Source organism: Neophocaena asiaeorientalis, unplaced genomic scaffold, assembly GCF_003031525.2.
Source record: "Neophocaena asiaeorientalis asiaeorientalis breed wild unplaced genomic scaffold, Neophocaena_asiaeorientalis_V1.1 scaffold938, whole genome shotgun sequence".
NCBI classification, from domain to species: Eukaryota; Metazoa; Chordata; class Mammalia; order Artiodactyla; family Phocoenidae; genus Neophocaena; species Neophocaena asiaeorientalis.
Window position 1 is genome coordinate 871,668 of NW_020175671.1, and position 20,765 is coordinate 892,432.

General features: G+C 32.2%; 1 protein-coding gene across 1 annotated transcript in view; it reads left to right on the forward strand.

Moving 5' to 3' along the window:
• Positions 1 to 20,258, forward strand: part of RBM46 (RNA binding motif protein 46) — a 32,545-nt gene extending 12,287 nt beyond the window's left edge. The window contains exon 4 of the mRNA XM_024731768.1: positions 19,298 to 20,258. Coding sequence (XP_024587536.1) covers positions 19,298 to 19,497 — 200 coding nt within the window. The 3' untranslated portion in view covers positions 19,498 to 20,258. The remainder of the gene's footprint in view (positions 1 to 19,297) is intronic.
• Positions 20,259 to 20,765: the final 507 nt, after the last annotated feature.

The following is a 20,765-nucleotide window of genomic DNA, read 5'->3' on the forward strand; positions in this document are numbered from 1 at the left end:
ATCCAGTGTAGTCCCTGCTTCACTCCCTGAAAGATATGAGGTGGCTTATTAAAAATAAATAAAATACGAAAAGATTCAAATCTTACATTGAAGGAATTGAGGCAATGGGAAATTATGAGTAGGAAAATAAAGCCAAGCAAAACTAAACAATATATTGTTTAGGGATGAAGGAATATATGACAGAACTATAAAGGAAAGCAAGAGAATGGTTAACACTTAAAAATTAGGATCATGATTACTTTAAGGACTAAAAGGAGAAGTTGGAAAGGATATAAGAGAGACTTCTAAGGTATTGATAATCTTCTGTTTCTACACCTGAGTGGTGAGTGCATATTTTTATTTTTAAAATTATGTTGACTGTACATCTATATTTTATACATTCCTCTGTTTGTATAACATACTTTTATAATTAAAAAAATAAGGTGACAAAGAATGAAAGTCAGCCAACCAACCAATAGTAAAAACCTGAATCATTTTGTCAAAACCACAATGAGTCATTCTACTCTAGAGACTGTCAGATTAACATACATACCCTGGAAACAATATGGGTTTGAATTGTGCTGGTCTACTTATATGTGGAGTTTTTTCAGTAGTAAATGCTACAGTACTGCGAGATCCAAGGTTGGTTGAATCTGCAGATGCGGCGGGCTGACTATAAGTTATATGCGAACTTTCAACTGCTCAGAGGCTCAGCACCCAATCTCTGCATTGTTCAAGGGTCAACTGTAACTCAAGGCAAAATTGGAAAGTTATGTAGTATTCAGACCAAATAATTTTATTCTGCTCAGCCTATATCTGGAATGTTTTGTTTGCTTTTGGGCACCAGCATTTAATTAAACATTGGCAACTAAGGAAGACTTAGAAACTCTGTAATAAGAAGTTGGGACAGTGAACAACTGAAGTATGTAGATCTGTTTAGTCTGTAAATATTAATGCAGTATTTATGGGGGAATATGATTGCTGTCTTCAACAGCTTGAAGAGCTGTCACATAGAAGAGAGACTTCAATATGAAGCTCCAGGGGTTGGAATTAAGTCTAATAGAGGAAATTTTCAAGGAGGTAGATTATGATTGAATATAATGCAGAACCATGTAAGCTTTTAAACTACTAAAAGCTCTGTACAAAAGGAAAAAAAACTTTACTTTTTTTAACATTTATTTTAAAATTTAAATTTTTTAATTGAACTATAGTTGACTTACAATATTAGTTTCAGGTGTACAGCATAGTAATCTGATATTTTTATAGATTATACTCCATGCTAAACTGTTACAAAATGCTACTATATTCCCTGTACTATACATTACACTTTTCTAAACTTATTTGTTTTACACCTAGTAGTTTGCGCCTCTTAAACCTGTTTACATTGTTAAGTAAATGTATGGAGGCAAAGCAAGATTCTTTACTAGACTATTTTAACTCAGAATTATCTACTTTAACACCACGTGGAGTGTATTAGCCTTGCTATTTTGATGTCCTCTGAAAAATTTGCCCTTTTTCACACTTCAATTTAAGAAAGTTTATTTTTAGAATCCTTATTCTTATCATATGTTTTTGTTATTATTGTTTTGTTTTTATTCAGTTTTTGTTATTATTCAGTCCTGTAGGCTTAATTATTTTCATTTTCAGTTTATTAGCTGGCTGATGGTTAATCCTTGTTAATATATATGTTCATGCAACAAATATGTATTGAACACTGTGCTTTATATGAAGTCCTGAGGATCACTGTAGTGAATCAGACACAGTTGCTGCCTTCATAGAGTTTACATTGTATTGAAGGAGACAGTTATTCAGTTACAGTTCTGATAAAACACTCTAAAGAAGTATGGGGTGTTATGAGAAAATATAATTGCATGACCTGACCTAATCTGAGATGAGAGGGTCAGGAAATAGTACATTGCATTTTAGAAAGAATTACAGCAAAAGGAAGTTCAGTACTTTAAATTTAGTATAGCATACAGGCCACATTGAATAAAAGAGCATGGCATTCAGAGCCAGATTTCCTGGATTCACATCCCAGCTTCATTACCTACTTGGAAAAGTTACTTTAACCTGTCAGTACTTCAGTTTCCTCATCTGAATGTTAACAGTATTTATCTCATAGGGTAATTATATATATTAAATGAGTTAAAATTGTAAAGGGCCTACAGCAGTACCTTTTATATTGAAATATGCTATATAAGTATCGAAGAATAATACTCAGAAAACAAATCCAAGACAACAGATTTTTCCAGTTATTTATAATAATGAATTTTATTAGTAATAATAATAGTTAAGATTCTTTGAGCACTTAACTGTATGTTAGGTACTGTGCTTAATGCCTTTACATGATACTGCATTATTCTGTCAATTCTTTGAGGTACTATAGATATTATTTTAATGTCTTCACTTTCTTTTTTCTAACAAATGAAGAAACCAAGGCTTCAGTAGGTTGAATAATTTGCCCAGGATCCCCCAGTTGGCTAAGAGGCTGTGCTCTTAACTGCTATTCTTTGTTAACTTCACATGATCCCAGTGAAAAACTGACCTTGTCTAATGTTAAACTTTTGATAACAGGCTGTGAACTCATGGAATATTATTGGCAAGTTATTCTTCTAAAACTTAAAATATAGTGTAATGGGCTTTTGTGTCATACTTTATCTCCTTTTCAGAGACAATTTTATCTCCACTAGTCCAACAAACCCATATACCAGACCACTCCATGTAGTGTGGACCTAGGACATCTGTCTGAATCCTGGAAGAATCATTCTGAGCTACAAAGATTTTGTGAACATAGCTTGTTTACATTGTAGCTTTGAGATTTTTAAGTTTAGGATAAGCATTGCCAGCTGATGGTATATGTGTCAAGGTGGCAGAAGATATGTGTTTTTTCCCCTCCATTAGATGCTAGACAGAATTTCAAATAGGCAAAGTTTGTCTACGTCTATTTCATGGTCTCTTGTTGCTTGGTATTCTCATTTTGCTTTTTGATTATACTCCAAACGTCTCATTTTGTAATTCAGCAACATAATTTATCGCTCCAGTTAGGTCTGATTATTCTTTTTCACGCAGGCTCAACGGCCATGGCTCACGGGCCCAGCCGCTCTGCGACATGTGGGATCTTCCCGGACCGGGGCACGAACCCGTGTCCTCTGCATCAGCAGGCAGACTCTTAACCACTGCGCCACCAGGGAAGCCCTGATTATTCTTTTTCATCATTATTTCCTTGCTCAGGAACCTACAGTGGCTTGCCATTGTAATGTAATAAAGTCCTCTGAACTCCACATTCTCCTGTTCAGGATGCTCTGTTGTTTGGCCCCATCTTACCTAACCATAGATAATACCTCTTGCTTTGATTATCTGAACTTGCCATGCTCATTGGTGTTTCCAAACTTTTCCTAGTGCTGCTTACTCTGCTTGGAATATTATTCTACTTTTATCTACTTTATCTGTTATACAAAGCTTTTCTTGGACATTGTAACTGAGAATGATTTGTTCTTTATAATATTACTCAACAGTTTAGTAATTTTTATATTACTGTTTATTTACTATTATAAAGTTTTGATCCATTAGGATTATAAAGCCAGGGGACTTTGTACATATATTTTTTTAAATTGTTGTTATTATGTCCTTCATTTATTATAGGTCAGTACTATCTCCTCCTTTAATACTCAGCACGTGGTGCTTTTCAAATAATTGAAAGTGATCTACATTCTGTAAGATTAAAAGATAAAATTCCGAGGAAAGATAAAGTTTGGCTGTGCTTTGAGCAGAAAGAAGAAAGGATTAAAAAAGAAATATCTGAGATATAGAGTTGGTAGGTGCAGACACACAGTCAGATTATGAATGGTGCTTAACAGGATGATATATATTTATATTTCACTGAAGTAGAAATGAACAGTAACTAATTTTTAGAAGGCTGATAAAGTGTTTTAAAATAGTGAAACCTTTGAAATATAGACTGAGTCGTGGGTTATTTTATATTGAATATATAGATATGTATTGTGTGTGTCTGTATGTATATATATGAATGAAATTTGGATATTGGAAGAACAGGAGAGTATGGTTGTAGTAGTTGATTTTAAATTATCTGAGAAAAACTTCATGTTTTTATCTCTGTCAACAAAATGTAGTGTAGAATATAATGGATTGTATTACGTACAATATTATTATTATTTTAATGAACATTATGATAGCTTCTGTAATCTACAGTTCTATTTAGTGCCATTTGTTAGGACTTCACAAGTGGAAAATAATTGGCAATAGCTTATTGTGTATTATTTCTAAACTTAGTTTATATTAGCATTGCATTTCTTCATTCTTCTACACAGGTATAGACCTAGGTGATGGAGTTGTTTCAGTTTAGTTTCCTAAAGGCAGGAAAAGCCCTGAAAATTCAGGATGCTAATATAGCAGTCTTATTTGGGATATACTGGAATCCTGTGCATTTAGTCATTTTCTATTTTCAGAAGAAGAAATAGCAGTATGATACATCCGAGAGTCTGAAAAACAGCTTTTCATCTTCATACCATTTACTATAAAATGTATATGGAAATCTTCTTCAAACTGAAACCAGTAAAATCTTCAAAGATACAGAATATACTTGTAACATTTAGTTTTAAGTGACTTTTAAAACTTTTCATCACATCTTTACAGAACAAGTCATAGTTCTACAGTGTCATGTCTTCATGAGTATAATGAAAATTAGAATCCTAATTAGTGGAAATTATACATAGTTTATCATTCTTTTGGCTCTTATTCCTACATAGCAGAAGAGTAAAATAACATATCCAATGATTTCAGTTTTCAGAAAACAAGATCCTGTCTCTGACCTTTGAAGTTTAATGTATCCTATTCTTATTCTTGACTTTCAATATACCTTTTCCTGGCCTCTTTCTGTATCTTGATTACTGAATAATCTCATTCAAAATAATTTATCGGAATATATGTCTTTTTTTAAAGGAACAACACTAATAAATGGCAGATTAAACTGGACTGTAGCACCAGTAGTAACCTTGTGTTTGATATTAAACTGAGGTTCTGCTGATAGGTTTTCACCATCTCTTCTGTATATTTATTAACAGAAATGTAATTGTCCTATATCAGTAATTGAAATCCCAGCATTTTTTTCCTGTTGAACTTGATTTCATTCAACTTAAAGATTAACAGAAAACTAATTCTTAAAACTCCAGGTCCAGGTGGTAGTCTGTGAAGGCATTTTGGAAGGAAGACTTGTTCCATATTTAATAGTAATTCCATTTAGCATCTCTACTGAAAATCAATCACCATTACAGTTTTTTAAAGTTACTTTGAATCATTTTTCTTTTATATCTTATTCTGTATTGATAGTAACTTTATTAAGTGGTTTAATTTTTTATAATTATAAATGATCAACTTCTCATGTGTATGTTCTTTTTTTTAATTTAATTTTATTTTTTTTAAACATCTTTATTGGGGTATAATTGCTTTACAATGGTGTGTTAGTTTCTGCTTTATAACAAAGTGAATCAGCTATACATATACATCTGTTCCCATATGTCTTCCCTCTTGCGTCTATGTGTATGTTCTAATTCCTCTTTTTTTATAACTTATTACATTACATACAAACAGAAAAGTGCACAATTCATAACTGAAAGCTTTGTGAATTGCCACAGAGGGACCACATCAGTGTAACCACTAGGTGAAGACATAAAATATCAATCAATACCCTAGAGGCCTCCTTTGTACCCCCACTCAGATATTACTCTCTCTGTTCCCAAGGAAACCAGTCTTCTGACTACTTCTGTTGTTGAAATTTGTACAAAATTTTGTAAACTTTTGTCTGGCTTATTTTGACATTATGTTTATGAGATTGGCCCATGTTGTTACATGTAGCAGTACTGTTCATTCACTCTCATCAATGTAAGGATTCAATCGAAATCATAGAATTTATTTGCTGTTTCTGTTGTTAGAAATTTGAGTGCTTTCAGTTTGGGCTGTTTGAGATAATGATGCTGTGAAGATTCTTGTACATGGTGTTCTTGCATGTATTTCTGTTGAATACATAGGAGTGAAAGTGGTAGGTCATGGTTTTAAAACTTGAGTAGATAATGCCAAACAGTTTTCCAAAGTGATTATACCAATTTACACTTTATTAGCAGCACATGGGTTTCAGTTGTTCCATACATAACCCTGTCAATACCTTGGGTATTATCAGTCTTTTAATATTGAATATTCTGGTTAGTATATATTGCTGTCTCGTTGAGATTATAACTTCTATATCACTATTTAGTAATATTAGTGAGCATCTTTTAATAGGGTTTTAGGGCATTAAGATATCCTCTTGATGAAGTGTCTCTTGATTTAAGTCTCTTGTCCCTTTATTGTATTGGGTCATCTGTTTTTTTTCTTTATTACTTAAGATACAAGCCCTTTGTTGGAGATATACTTTAACAGATACCTTCTTCCACTTGTGGCTTACCTTTTACTCTCTTCATGATACTCTGAAAAAAACAGAAGTTCTTAATTTTAGTGTGGTTCAATTTATCAGTCTTTAAAGTTAGTGCTGTTTGTACCCTGCTTAATAAATCTTTGCTTACCTTGAAGTGATAAAATAGTCTCCTGTATTATCTTCTGGAAACTTTATTTTTATCTTTCAAATTTAGTGAGGTTGTGAAGTATGTATTGTATGTATGTGTGTATACACACATACACATACTTATATACACAAACATATATATATAAGTCTTACTATACATTCTGTATTCTCTTCCACTGATTGATTTTATTACAGTGTGTTAATTGTGAAAATCTTAATATTTGGTAGAGAATATCTTTCCAACTTTTTTCTCCATAATTATCTTGACTCATCACAGCCCTTATATTTCCACATGAATTTTAGAATCAGATTGTAAATTTTTACTGAAAAAATCCTACTGGGAATTTGATTGGAATTGAATTGAACCTGTGGCTCAATTTGTGAAGAAATGACATTTTCATAGTATTGGGCCTCCTGATCCATGAAAATTATAGATCTGTCCATTTATTTAGACTTCCTTTAATTTCTCTAAACATAAATATTTGTTTAAATATCTCCTACATTTTTTATTAGATTTATTCCTAGGTATTTAATGTTTTGCAATGCCATTGTAAAAGGTGCCTTTTCTATTTATGACTGTTCCTGTTTATATCAATACAATTTATTTTTTATGTATTGAATAAAACATTTGAGTATAATGGTTTGTTTTGGCTCTACATTATTTAAAATGTTTCTGTATACACAGTCATGTCAATTGCAAATAATGAGAAATTTTGTCTTCCTTTCTATCCTTATACTTTTCTTTTTTCTCTTGCCTTATTGCACTGGCTAGAACCACTTGTCCAGTCTTGAATACAAATAATGATAGAAGGCATCCTTGTATACTTTCAATATTTCTCCATTAAGGTATGATGTTTGCTGTGGTTTTTATTATAGAAGCCCTTTATCACAGTAAGAATAGTCCCTTCAAGTCCCTTCCTAGTTTGTTAAGAGGTTTTATCACAAATGGGTGATGAATTTTTTCTGTATCTATTTAGATAATTATATCATTTTGTCTATTATTCTTTTAATGTGGTGAATTGCATTGATTGATGTTTGAATGTGACATCAGTCTTGCATTTCTGAAATAAACCCAGTTTGGTCATGGTACATTATCCTTTTTATGTATTGATGAATTTGATTTTTGATACTTTCTTTAGGATTTTGTATCTATGTTCATTCATAAGATTGACCCATACTTTTCCTCATAAAAACATTAGGAAGTTTTTTCTCTTTTACCATTCTGTGGGAGAGTTTGTTTAAGATTGGTGTTATTTTTTGGATATGTGGAATATCATTTAAGAAGCCATCTTAGTTTAGAGTTTTCAGCCTTTCTTTTATTACATTGTATGCATTTCCAGGCTACAAATTGACCTCTTAAGTGTGGTTATAGTTGCATCACATATGTTTAGATGTACTTTATTTTTATCATCATCTTTTTGAAAATATTTTGATTTCTTTTCACGAGTATAAATTTCTAAACATAGGATGATTTTTATACTTACATTGTTTTTATTTTACTATGATTGGAAAGTATATTATGTATCATTTCAGTCCTTTGTCTTTTGTTTTTTAATGACCAATTAAAGTAAATATTTCATGCCTGCTTAAAAAGAATGTGTTTTCAGTTGTTAATTGCTGTGTATTAGTTTGCTAGGGTTGCTGTGACAAAGTACCACAATCTGGATGGCTTCAGCAACACAAATTTATTGTCCCACAGTTCTGGAGGCTAGAAATCAGAAATCAAGGTGTTGTTGGGGCCGTGTTCCCTCTGAAGCTGGTAGGGGAGAATTTCCTTGCCACTTTTAGCTTCCAGTGTTTGCCAGTAGTCCTTTAGTTCATTGGCTTATAGATGCATTACTCCAATCTCTGCCTGTGTTGGATATGGTTATCTTCTCCCTGTGTGTCCCTGTGTCTTTATGTGGCATTCTCCTCTCTGTGTTTCTCTATTCCTATAAGGTTATCAATCATAGTAGATTAAGGGTCCACCCTACTCCAGTATGACCTCATCTTAACTAATTACATTTGCAGTTACCCAATTTCCAAATAAGGTCACATTCTGAGGTACTAGGGGTTAGGACTTCAATATATCTTTTTTGGGCACACAGTTCAACTCGTAATATAAATTAGGCCAAGTTTACTAATTATATGTAAATTTCTTTATCTTTCATGTTTTTTTGGCCTGCTTATTCTATTACTATGAGAGGGTCATGAAAATCACCTACTATGACTACAAATTTATCTTTTCCTCCTTTTGGTTCTGTCAGTTTTTGCTTTTTATATTTTGAGGTTGTGTATTAGGTGCATAGAAATCTAGAATTGTTATATTTTTCTGGTGAAGTGTACCTTTTATTATTATACTGTGTCATTCTGTCTCTATCATGCATTCCTGCCTTAAAGAATACTTTTTCTGATATTAACATAGACTTACAAGCTTTCTTTTGATTAGGGTTGCATGTGTATTTTTTTCTATATTTTAACTTTTACTTTCCCTGAATCTTAGTCTTAAGATGAGCCCAATATATGGTTAGGTTTTGTTGTTGTTGCTGAAGTTTGTTTTTGTTGAAAGTCTGTGTTTTGAGTTTGCTCAGCTTGAACTGAATATACTTATTGAAATGCTTAGAATTAAGTCTGTTGTCTTGCCATTTGCTTTCTATTCCTTGTTCTGTGTCCCTATTCTATTTCCCTTTTCTCCTTTCTTGCCTTCTTTTGATGAATTATTTGCCCTTTTCTCTCTTCTTCTTTTAGCTGTATTAGTCATAGAGTCTTTATTATCCTTTTAGTTATTACCCTGTAGACTCCAACATGTATTCTTAACTCACTGAAATCTAATATTAATTAGTGCTTTTATTCCATTCCAGACAGTGCAAGGACCTTAGTACACTCTTAACTTTTTAAATTTTCTCTTCCAGTTTTGTGTAGTGTCTTGATATTTCTATATGTCTTTAAGTTTTATGTTTTAACTCCCCACATACCTAATTATAATAGTGTTTAGTTAATATAGATTAGTATTCATTTACCATTTATATATCATTTCCTTTGCTCTTTATTTCCTCCTATGTGTCAACTATGATTATTTCTTTATTCTGCTCAAAGAACATTCATTTGTGTTTTCTTTGGTATGAATATACCTATGACAGGTTACCTCAGTTTTGTTTGCCTGAATATGTCTTTAATTCACCTGCCTTTTGAAAGGGTATTTTTACTAGATCAGCAGTTACTTTCCTTTAATTCTTTGAGGCTATTAATTCCACTCACTGTCTTCTGGCTTCCGTTGTTTCTGTTGAGAAGTCAGCTATAATTTGCTTATTACTCCTTTATTGTAAACCTCCCCACCCCCCCAGCTACTTATAACATTTTCTCTTGTGATTTTCACAAGTGTTACTGTGATAGACTTACGTGTAGCTTTCTTAGTTTTTATCTTACTTGGCACTTTCACCACTTCTAAAATCTGTGGATCAGTGTTTTTCACTTGTTTTAGAAAGTTCTAAGTGATTCTGCTTTCATATATTGCTTTTGTCCCATTTTGTCTATCCTTTCTATATGGCACTCCAGTTATACATTTCTTAGACCATTTTACTGTATCCCATTTATCTACTATGTTCTTTCTGTTCTTTTCCATTCTTTTGTATGTTTAGTTTGCATATTTTCTTCAGACCTGTCTTTTGGTTCATGAATTCTTTTTTTCATCTGTGTCTAACATGATAAAACCATTATTTGAATTTATTTCTCAGTTCTAAAATTTCATTTGACATTTTTTTATGATTTACACTTTCCCTCCAAAATTTTCAGGTTTGTCTTTTATTTCCTTGAGTATATTAGTCATAATTATTTTAATATCTAGTTCTGAAAACTTTATCTACATTTCCTGTAGATCTTTTACTGTTGACTTTTGTTTCTTGTGCTTTTAGGTCGCATTGTATCTCTTTATTTGATTGGTTCTTTTCAATTGAATTCCAGATATTGTATATGAAAAAATGTGGAGATAATTTGAAAGCGAACATGCTGTTAACTTTATTCAGAGAGGATTTATTTTTGCTTCAGAAAGGTGACCAAAGGACTGGCAATCCCAGATTGTCTTAATCCAGGCAGGGATTGAGAAGATTTGAATTTAATCATCATTAAAGTTGGTCTACTTCTGGTTCAGTTTTATTCACGGTTCCAGACTTGCCTCATCAGTAGCTCCTCAGTTCCAGTTTTTGTCCTCTTATCCTCAGAAATTTGTCTGTCTCTTGCCATCTTCCCTTGCCTTTCAGATTCTTTAGAATTGGCCAACCCTCCTAGGCAAAACACACCTCCAGAAGACGTGCACACCTCTTTGGGTTTCTTGTCTAAGATCACAGTCCCACAATTCTTCAGTCTTGGCCATTCTCAGTGCTTTCATCTAGGTAGTTTTGCTTTTAATAATTGTCTAGGTGTTATAGTTCTCACTGGGGGGGGGGGTTGATTAAATTACCTATTTCAAGGGGGGGGGGGGGGTTGATTAAATTACCTATTTCATTATGTAAAACTCAGAAAATACGGTGACTTTTTTCTGCTGAGTTATCTTCAAGATGGGTATTTAAAAATCTGTAGTTTTATGTGGATCATCAAACATTTTTCATTTGTTCATACTCTAATGCAGTTTCTTAGCATAGCTTTGGATATACATTCCTATGAAGAGAGATCCACCAAAATGGATGGATGTCCAGAGTTGTACTATATATGGCTAAACTAGGCTTCTAAAGTTTAGCTGTTAATAACCCAGATATTTTTTATGGTTTGTATTATTTTGATCATTTATTTCTTTTTAAGATGGAAAGAAAGGATATTGATATTTTTCAAATTCACTTAGATTCTTTGGCTTTCTGCTTATCAAAAATTGGGCAATCTCAGTTGTTTTTAAAATCCTTTTCTTATTTTATTGGTAGAGTAGTACTTCTTGGAGAAACCAACTAATAAGGACTTAATTTGTATAGAAAGATATGTTTTTTCTGTTAATGTATTCACTCATAATTTTCATTCCAAAATCAAAATACTGTTCTCTTTGTTCATCTTTGCAGAACTTCAGAAATAACTATCACTTTTTTCTTTTCCTCTAAATTTATTTTCATATTTACTGATCAAATAGTTTTTACCTAAAGTTATCAAGGGTTCCATGCACTTCCAAGATAAGGGATAACATCAGTCTAAAGACTCAATTCTTTTCTGTCTTCACTGCTTACAGACAGGGAACACAGTCTCTTCAGCCTGGACTTATGTAGAAGAATTCGGAGAAAATAAACAGGTAAGAAAAAGTCTCTTAGGAATATTAAGTGATATATTTAGTTTCCAGAAAGCCAGTTATAAATTATTCTTCTTACGGTTTTAAGAAGAAATAGTTAAAGTTGTTCAATGAAACCTTGTGAAAGTTTTTAATTATTATAGTTTTGTTAATTATAGATGCATTAAGCAAAGTTTTAAAGAGTTAAACTGACTTCTATATTTCAGGTCTACTGAAAACTTTTAACATGCTAGTGTGTACATTGTGAACCACCAGGATGGCAAAGAGTATTAAGGTGGATGTAGTTGCAATGAGTGTATTATAAAGTAGATTACCCAGAATTTCTCAAACTTATTTAAAAATGGAACTCTAGTTTTTTCAAACTTACTAAACCAAAATTATTATTGATACAATTTAGAATAAAAGTTATGTTTATTAGGATTCACTGTTTAGTTTTTCCAACATGGTACTGAGAAGGATAAGTTTTAGTAGAAAGCTAAAGGTAGTTTATAATAAGTTTGAGTAAAGATTATTACTATCCAAACTCCTTTTTACATGTAGAGGCAAAAAGAATGTTGTAGTTCCCTGGGTAGTAATCCGTATGTTCTTGAGTAGGTTACAATCCTAGTTTGCTATAGCTTGGATCATAATTTTCCCTCTCATAGGCTGCTCTTTTATTCCTCTCTTTCCAAAATGGTATAGAAACTAGCATGGAAAGGAATTTGATGTTAATTCAATCTCTTAATACAAAGGTAGCAAACTGGACGCTCTTGATATGGTTTGTTTGGTCTCTTCAGTTTTTTGAAAGGAAAGCAGCTGTGTTTCATTTCAGTACAAATAGCTGGACAGCATTTGTTTTATATTTGTTTCTTTTTGAGTTCTTGAGTTCTTTTTGAGTTCTTTTGAGTTTTTGAGTTTGTTACATCTTGGACTCTGAAGGCATTTGAGTTTGTAATTGCTGTGTTTAATGTATTTTAAGAATTTTTCTGATTTGTTTTTAATGTTTTCCTATTATATAGTATCCCTATTAAGAGTTCTTCCCAAACTGATTTGCCAAGTTGTTGAGTGAAGTAACTGTTTCTATGGTCAAGTTTGGGAAGAACCATGTACTATATACACTCCCCTTAGAAATCATAATGCATGTTAGCATCCTGAATAATTGCAGTAGCAATTTGTTTAGCTGTTAAACCCATCTTTCTTAAAATTTTCCCAATTATTTTTGGCCTAAGGGATTCTTGTTTTGACAAGGTACTTGAATTGTGTGGGATATAGTTTGAGACACATTTAAACTAACCTAGAGAAACACTTGGGATTTCTTTATAACTTTTTTGAGGTATAATTGAAATACAATAAAATGCACATATTTAAAGTGTACACTTTGGTCAGTTTTGCTTTATGTATAAGTCTGTGAAATGACACCAAAATCAAGAAAATAAACATTTCTTTCACCTCTACTATAATCCATTCCTCCTACTCTTTTCTAGGCAACCACTGAACTGATTGCTGTCACTATAGTGACATTAGTTTGCATTTTCTAGGATTTCAAATCCTTGTTTTTAAAGTTTAAATTACAATCTTTAGAGATAATTTAGAATGAAATGGCTGTAATTTCTTAAAAATAAAAGTACTGATATCTGACAAAGTATATGTTTATGATTGTTATACAATATCGAAGTTTCAGAGTGAGAATTTAAAATCCAAATCACTCTTTCAAAATTATATGGGAAAATACGTTGTAAATTAAAAAAATAATTTAGTTGAAAACAGAAATAGATGATTTTTTCCCCAAAATTGAATCTGAAAAATATAATCATCTAGTAAAATCAGAGAACTAATTAACTAGAACCTTATAAGGAAACAGTTACAAACAATAATTTTCTTATCCAGCCACCTGTTGCTAAGATTATCATACTCAAACCCTCCTATAAATCATCTTAAAACAGAAATAGTGGCCTGAGTTACCCTGTGGGCCTAGTCTTAGAAAAAATGTTGGTCATTGCCCATCTACTTTTTGCCCTTTGCTGTCAGTCACCTGATAGGAAAAATTAAGTAGACAATAAAAATACTTTTTAAAAATCGAAGTAGGGAAAGTAAATGAAGTAAAAATGCCAGTAAATTTGATAATACTAGTGTATTCCAGCCAAAAGTATCACTTAAAAATTTATAGTTAATGATTTTTAAATATTTCATAGGTTATAAGTTGCTTAATAATTACCAATACTGAAAATTCTTTCCTCTGCCTTATAGTTAGCTCTTAGTCTTCAGTACTAGGAGAAAGTACAAAATAATAAATGTTAATAATATTCTAATACAGATGATTTTTGTAAATCTCTGTGTTTGAACCCAGCTGTATTTTATATTCTGGGTATGTATAATAAATACTGTTACCAAAAACTTGTTTTGCAGATGAAATTCGGTGGTTCAGTAAAAGAAAGTTATTGAGTTATAGTTATGACTCTTGGAATGTTAGAAATTGAAATAATAAAATGGTAAAATGAAATTTTTTCAAAAATTTTTATAAAGATCTCATAGAAATCTAAAGAAATACTTAAAATGTGTATTAAGGTGGGAAATGTATTTCATAGGTCAAAATATCAGGTGCTTCAATTCACCCTTATACATTGCTGTTGGAAGTGTTAAAATGGTACAGCTGCCTTGGAAAATACTTGGCAATACCTCAGAAAGTTAAAAGTAGAGTTTACCATATGACCCAGCAATTCCATTCCTAGTTATTTACTCACGAGAATTGAAGACATATGTCCACACAAAATCTTGTGCATATTATTCCTTAGCGGCATTATTCCTAATGGCCAAAAGGTGGAAGCAACCTGGATGTCCATTGACTAATGAATGGATAAACAAAATGCAGTATCTCCATACAGTGGTTATAAAAAGGAATGAAGTTCTGATACATACTACATGGATGAACCTTGAAAATATTATGCTAAGAAGCCAGTTAAAAAAGACCACATAAATTATATGATTCCATTTATATGAAAAATCCAGAGTAGGCAAATCTATAGAAACAGAAAAATTAGTGGTTGCTGGGTCTGGTGGAGAGGGAATGGGGGGCGACTGCTAGTAAGTACAGAGTTTCTGTTGAGGGTGATGAAAATTTCTGGAAAGTGGAGTTTGGTTGCACAACTTTGTGAATATACTAAAAACCACTGAATTGTACACTTTAAAAAGGTGCATCAAAAAGAGAGGGGGTGGGTGTGAAGGTAGAACTCAGAGCTAACAAGGAAAAGAAAAAAACCAATTATGAAGAATTTACTTTCTAATGGAAAATTAGTTTAAAGAATATCTGGTCAGAAACTAAAAGAAAAAGATTAGTGTGAGAAAACGCTTTCAACTGAACTCACTTTAAGGTGTCTATTAAGGGTTTCCCCCTCTTCATATGAAACAAAAGCAGCTAGAGAATCTGTGATGTTCGGTCAAGAGGTGTAAGAGAATTAGAAACAAAAAAGGGACACACGAGAAGAGAGTAAATCAGTATATACCTATTGCTTAGTTTTCACTGAGGAACATATTGGTGGTATTCATCTCTTGTGCTGGACAGAGAAAGGTAGGAGACCAAATTATAATCACTGCAGAGGCGGGACTGGCAAGCAGGTGATGAATGTGCTGCCAGGCTCTGCTCTTGTGCCCATGTCAGATGTGGCGCTACAGTTACTACTCACTTTCTTGCTCATTCCAGACACAGCTTCAGAATCCCTTGGAATCCAGGGTCCTTTTAGTGATTACTGCTTGATTAGAATTGGCACTTAAGGTTAAGCCTATTTACTGGTCTTAATATAGGTCAAAGTTATTCTGTAAAAATGTATCCATTCAGCATATAAATATGAAATTTTAGAGGATTTGATCAAAATGTTATCTCTCATAATTATATTAAAGCGTTAAAAGGACCTTTTCTTCAAATGAAGTGTTACATAAAAGTTTAGCATATAAAGCAAGGGAATGCAGAGCTGTGTGAATTTAAGTGGGAAGTGTGGGCGTGGGCAGGCTCAAGCAGAAGCCATGTAGCTTAGAGCACCCTCTACTTTATTTCTCTCCCCCTACGCACAACAACCTTTTGAAACGCTTTCTCTCAACCCAGTTTTGAGAAGATTGCCAGAGTAAAATGCTTGATCAAGTGGAAATAATACTTTCCTAGGAACTGGGAAGCCTAATTTTTAATTTGTTTTTTTCTCCATCTAACTGTGGGAATATGGAACAGTCACTTAATCAACCATCTTTTGTCTGTAAAATTCTTCAGTGAAAGAGGTGGTTTGAATTAGAGACTTCCGAGGACTCAACCTATTGCTATTTAATATTTTGATTTAGAGAATCTAATTAGTCAGAAATTTTATTGATATCAGTGGTAAAAAGGCAAAACCAATAAGAATGATCAAAAGGCTTGAACAGATACTTTACTAAAGAAGATGTTCAAGTGGTCACTGAACACGTTATTAGTCATAAGGGAAATCCAGATTAAAGCCAGAATGAGATACCATTCATATCACTGGAATAGCGATGATTAAAAACACTGGCAATAACAAATGTTGGTGAGGGTTTGGAGCAATTGGACCTCTCATATTTTATTGACGTGAGTGTAAAAATGATCACAATGCACTGTTCGGCAGTATCTATCTCTAACCTACCACCCAGCAATTCTACTCTTAGTTATTTACCCCAAAGAAATGAAAATATATATCCACAAAAGGACTTGTATAAGAATGTGCATAACAGCTTTATCCATAATAGTCAAAATTTAGAAGCAACCCAGATCTTTATCAGCAGGTGAGTGTGAGTGGATAAAGAAATTGTAGTATATTCATTCAATGGAATACTACTGAACAATAAAAAGGAAGCTACTGCTACATACAATATGAATGAATCTTAGAAATTATGTTGAGAGAAGACATAAAAAAATACTTTAAGAATACATTTTATATGAAGTCCAAGAACAGTCAAAACTAAGCTATAGTGATAGAAATCAGAAAGTGGTTGCCTCCAAAGAGCTCTTGACTGGAATGGATGATGGGAACTTCTAGATTGATGGGCATGTTTTATATCTTGTTTTGGGTGTTGGTTACATAGCTTTATACAGTTATCAGAACTCATTGAAATGAACACATAGGATGTATGCATTTTATTGTATGTAAATTGTACCTCAATTTAGAAAGTGTTAATTAAGACAGTTGAATAATTCTCAGTGTAAAAACTTAAATTCTGAAATTGGCTCTGTATCATTCCCTTAAGAAGAGGGGGGAAGGGGAGTAATATCCCAGTCTGAGGCAGAAACAGTGGGATTGAAGAGCTAAGGATGTTCATTGGGAAGAAAAAGCAGGGGTGGGCAAGTAAGTATATGTTAGGAATTTTAATTCATTTGTTAATTTGTGAATCAGTGATGTTTTCTGATTTTTATTGTCTGTGATATATAAGTTGTATGTTAGGGGAAAACATGGTTCATCTAGGTTTATCTCACAGTTACTGTCTCAAGTTTGACATGTATTATATTTTCTAATCACCCAGATGTTTTCCCAAATATATTTAGATTCTTAACTTGTAAAAAAAATATTTTTGAAATGCTTATAAAACATCTGAAGCTTTTCGTTTCCTAATCTTTGTAGTATTAGGGGGAAATTGTTTTCTTAATTTATCCTCTGTGAATAAAGTCATCAAAGTGAACTTTTAATTTTATACTTTTAGTCTCCTTAAAAATGTGAGAATAAAACAGTCCATTAGGGTATTTGGAAATTGAAGGTTTACATCAGGGGAATATCAGAAATACAAATTTTCTGACCTGATAAGCACTCTGCTAGTAGCCAGTTGTCCGTCTATCTTCTTTGTGAAATCTCCTGAAGATCTCTTTTTTATCCACATTTCATGAGTAGGCTGCATTAGATCTTGAATGAATATAAACCCAAAGTGAAAGTGATTTCTCTGAAAACTACATTTCCCCACATACAGAAGTATAAATATTTAAAGATCTGTTCTTCTAAATCATGTTGTCTGTACCACACTGTTAAAATTTGAAAGAGCTAGTTATATATACATGCTTAATAAGGAATTTATTGTATTTGTGTGATATGTTTAGAAGAAGAGAATCAGAACTTTTTTTTTTTAGCAATTATTTGAATTATCAGGAACACTAAGGTTTTTGTTTATACTCAATGCCATAACGCTTCAGGCAAAGTGGATCCTTGAAGAGAAGAAAAAAAGTTCTCTAATACCTAGAGTTATCCTACTTTTGGATATTAGAAAAGCAAATGGTGTCAAAGTCATTCCTTATCCAGTTTCAAAATACTGAAAATATTTTGAACTGTATGCCTTGAATGTATTTATGTTTTCTTGGAACAAACTGCTTTTATTGATCTTATGGTACCATTAATAAAAAGGTTATAAAATTATTCTAATTAGAGTTTTACAGTGCTAGAAATTAAACCTATATTTAACTGATTTTTATTTTTTCTTAACTAGGTCCTTTCTGATGTTGCTTGAGCTTATTCTCCTGCAGTTGATCTCATTCCTGTTGGCTTAATACTAAGTCCCATGACAATACTAAGTTAACATTCATTTTTAGGCCTCATTTATGGCACCAGGAAAATATAGAAAAAACTTTACCTGTGCATTAGATGATCTAATTTCTTCTGTTCTTAGAAACACCATACCTTTTGTAAATAATCACTTCATAGTCATTTTCACACCCTTGGCTTACTCTACACCAAAGAACATAGTTGAGTTTTTGGAAAGTACAGGATTTGCAAATTTGGTCTTTAGTACTCACAGACGTCTATAAACATTATAACTAATGAAGCAGGAAATTATTCATACATAAGATGAATGTTTATTGTGGAATAGTAGTATTTCAAGTGTTGGTTTCTAAAGAAATAATTTGGTTTAATTTTGGGATTTTTCTGTACTGTAAGTTGATAATGGTTTCTTGAAGTTTATTTTATAAAGATGATTCATTTTACTGTTTTATGGTACCAGTAGGATTCTAATGTTAAATTGGTTTGTGGGGTTATATAAATGTTTACATTAGTATTTAAATAATGAAATATTAGACAGTTTTTGCAGTCCAGGGGTAAATGTGTCTGCTGGTTTGATACCTAATACAATTTCAAAAAAGAAGCAAATATGAATTCACTGTTTTATATCTTTTCTTCTTGGATGATCCCTTAGTGTCAGTACCAAATTTAAAAGGAGTTTCCTTGTGGATAGAGCAAGAGAAATCAGAGGTTCTCTTTTTTGGTGATCATAAAGACACAAAACAATTAATAGATATCCAAGAATGCATTCTAGTAAGATCTCTGAAGCACTGTGTCAGTGAAAGTTTACGTAATACTGACTGATGAAACTATCAGGATTTGCAATGCAGTGAATGCTGAAACAGTCTTTACCAGCAATATAAGATTATCAGGATTTTGAATGTTAGAACATTATGTTAAACTGTGATTATAGTTTTAATGCTTTGTCTCTTTGAATTAAATTTGTAACCATAAAGATGTGAAGCATAATTGTTATGTATTTATTTACAGACTACAATTTCCGTCGCAGCTCAATAAATAGTCTTTCCCCTGTTAGTGCTACCCTCTCTTCTTGGCCTCCCAGCCTGCTTCCTTACACTTCAAGGCCTTATTCTTATCCAAGCTATCCCTTGTCACCAACAGTATCACTTGCTAATGGCAGCCATGTTGGACAGCGGCTATATATCTCCAATCAGGCCTCATTCTTCTGAAGAAAATATTATAAATAGGAGTATGAAAGTTTCCTTGTAAAACATGCAAATTAAAATACTGTTTTATTTTAGAATCGGGTTTGTACATTTGGTTTTAAAATGATAATTATATATTTATTTCAACATAGTAAATATCAGTCACAATTCAGAATAACCTACCATTGTAAAACTTTTAAAAATGCTAAGTTTAAAAAGTTACTTAGTGATTTCTCTTGATAAAGTTATAACAAACTGCTGTTCTTTTTAAACTTTTGGGATTTTAAATAACTTCTGATTCCTGAGTGGTCAGTAGAACCCAGAAGTTTACATTAAATTTTTTCATTGTAACTTTGCTAAATAGAGTTTCTCAAGTATTAAAGCACTTGCAGACAGTGGTTACACTAGATTTGATTACCAAGGATCACTATCTGTATTAGCGATTAGAACAATTATATGAACAGAAGCATCTAACTATTATGTAGAAAGAAATGAAGGGCAAAAAGATTAAGATGCAGATTTTATGCAGTACTAAAGAAAAAGCAATCTACCATTGTGGTCCTTGAAAATAACTATAAATATTTTAGTTAATTGTTTGTTGTAGAAATACATTATAATTTTGCTGTTAATGTATTTAAGGTTTTTATAGTTATGCTCCATTTGTGTTTTTGATATTCACTGTATAGTTCTTTGAGTAATAAGTGTTATGGTCTTTAATGTTGAAATCATGTGTTAATTTTTGTACTTGAATTCAAATTCTTTGACATTAAATATACGATGCTTCTAATATGCACGTGTTTCACTTTTGTTTATTGGTATGCACAAAAAAATTAGCTCTCACAACCGCTTTGACCTTCTGAGAACAATTTCCCCTACTTGGTAGGCTCAGTGTCTTCATTGGGACCAAAGCAAAGGATACTGCAGAAAGAAAATTAATAGTTTTGTGAAACGTAACAAAAGTCCTTTTCAGGGGCCAATAGAAATACTTTTTTCATGAACCCAGTGACATTTCCTCCATTTTTTATGAATAATTAATGAATCCAGGTTATTTGGACTGTTTAATAGTTTAGCAGTATACATCTGTAATCAGTTTCTAATGATGGTTTGCATAATTTATAGAGACAAAAATCTTTCCTCTTAGAATACCAGACATTAACTTTGTTGATCAACTCATTGTATGGGGTATATGGTTTTCATTAATAGAATATGAAATAGTTGCATATATTTCTTCTACTAAAGTTTTTCCTAGCAGAAGTTATCGGAGAGTAAATTAGTTTCTTTTTTCATCCTCT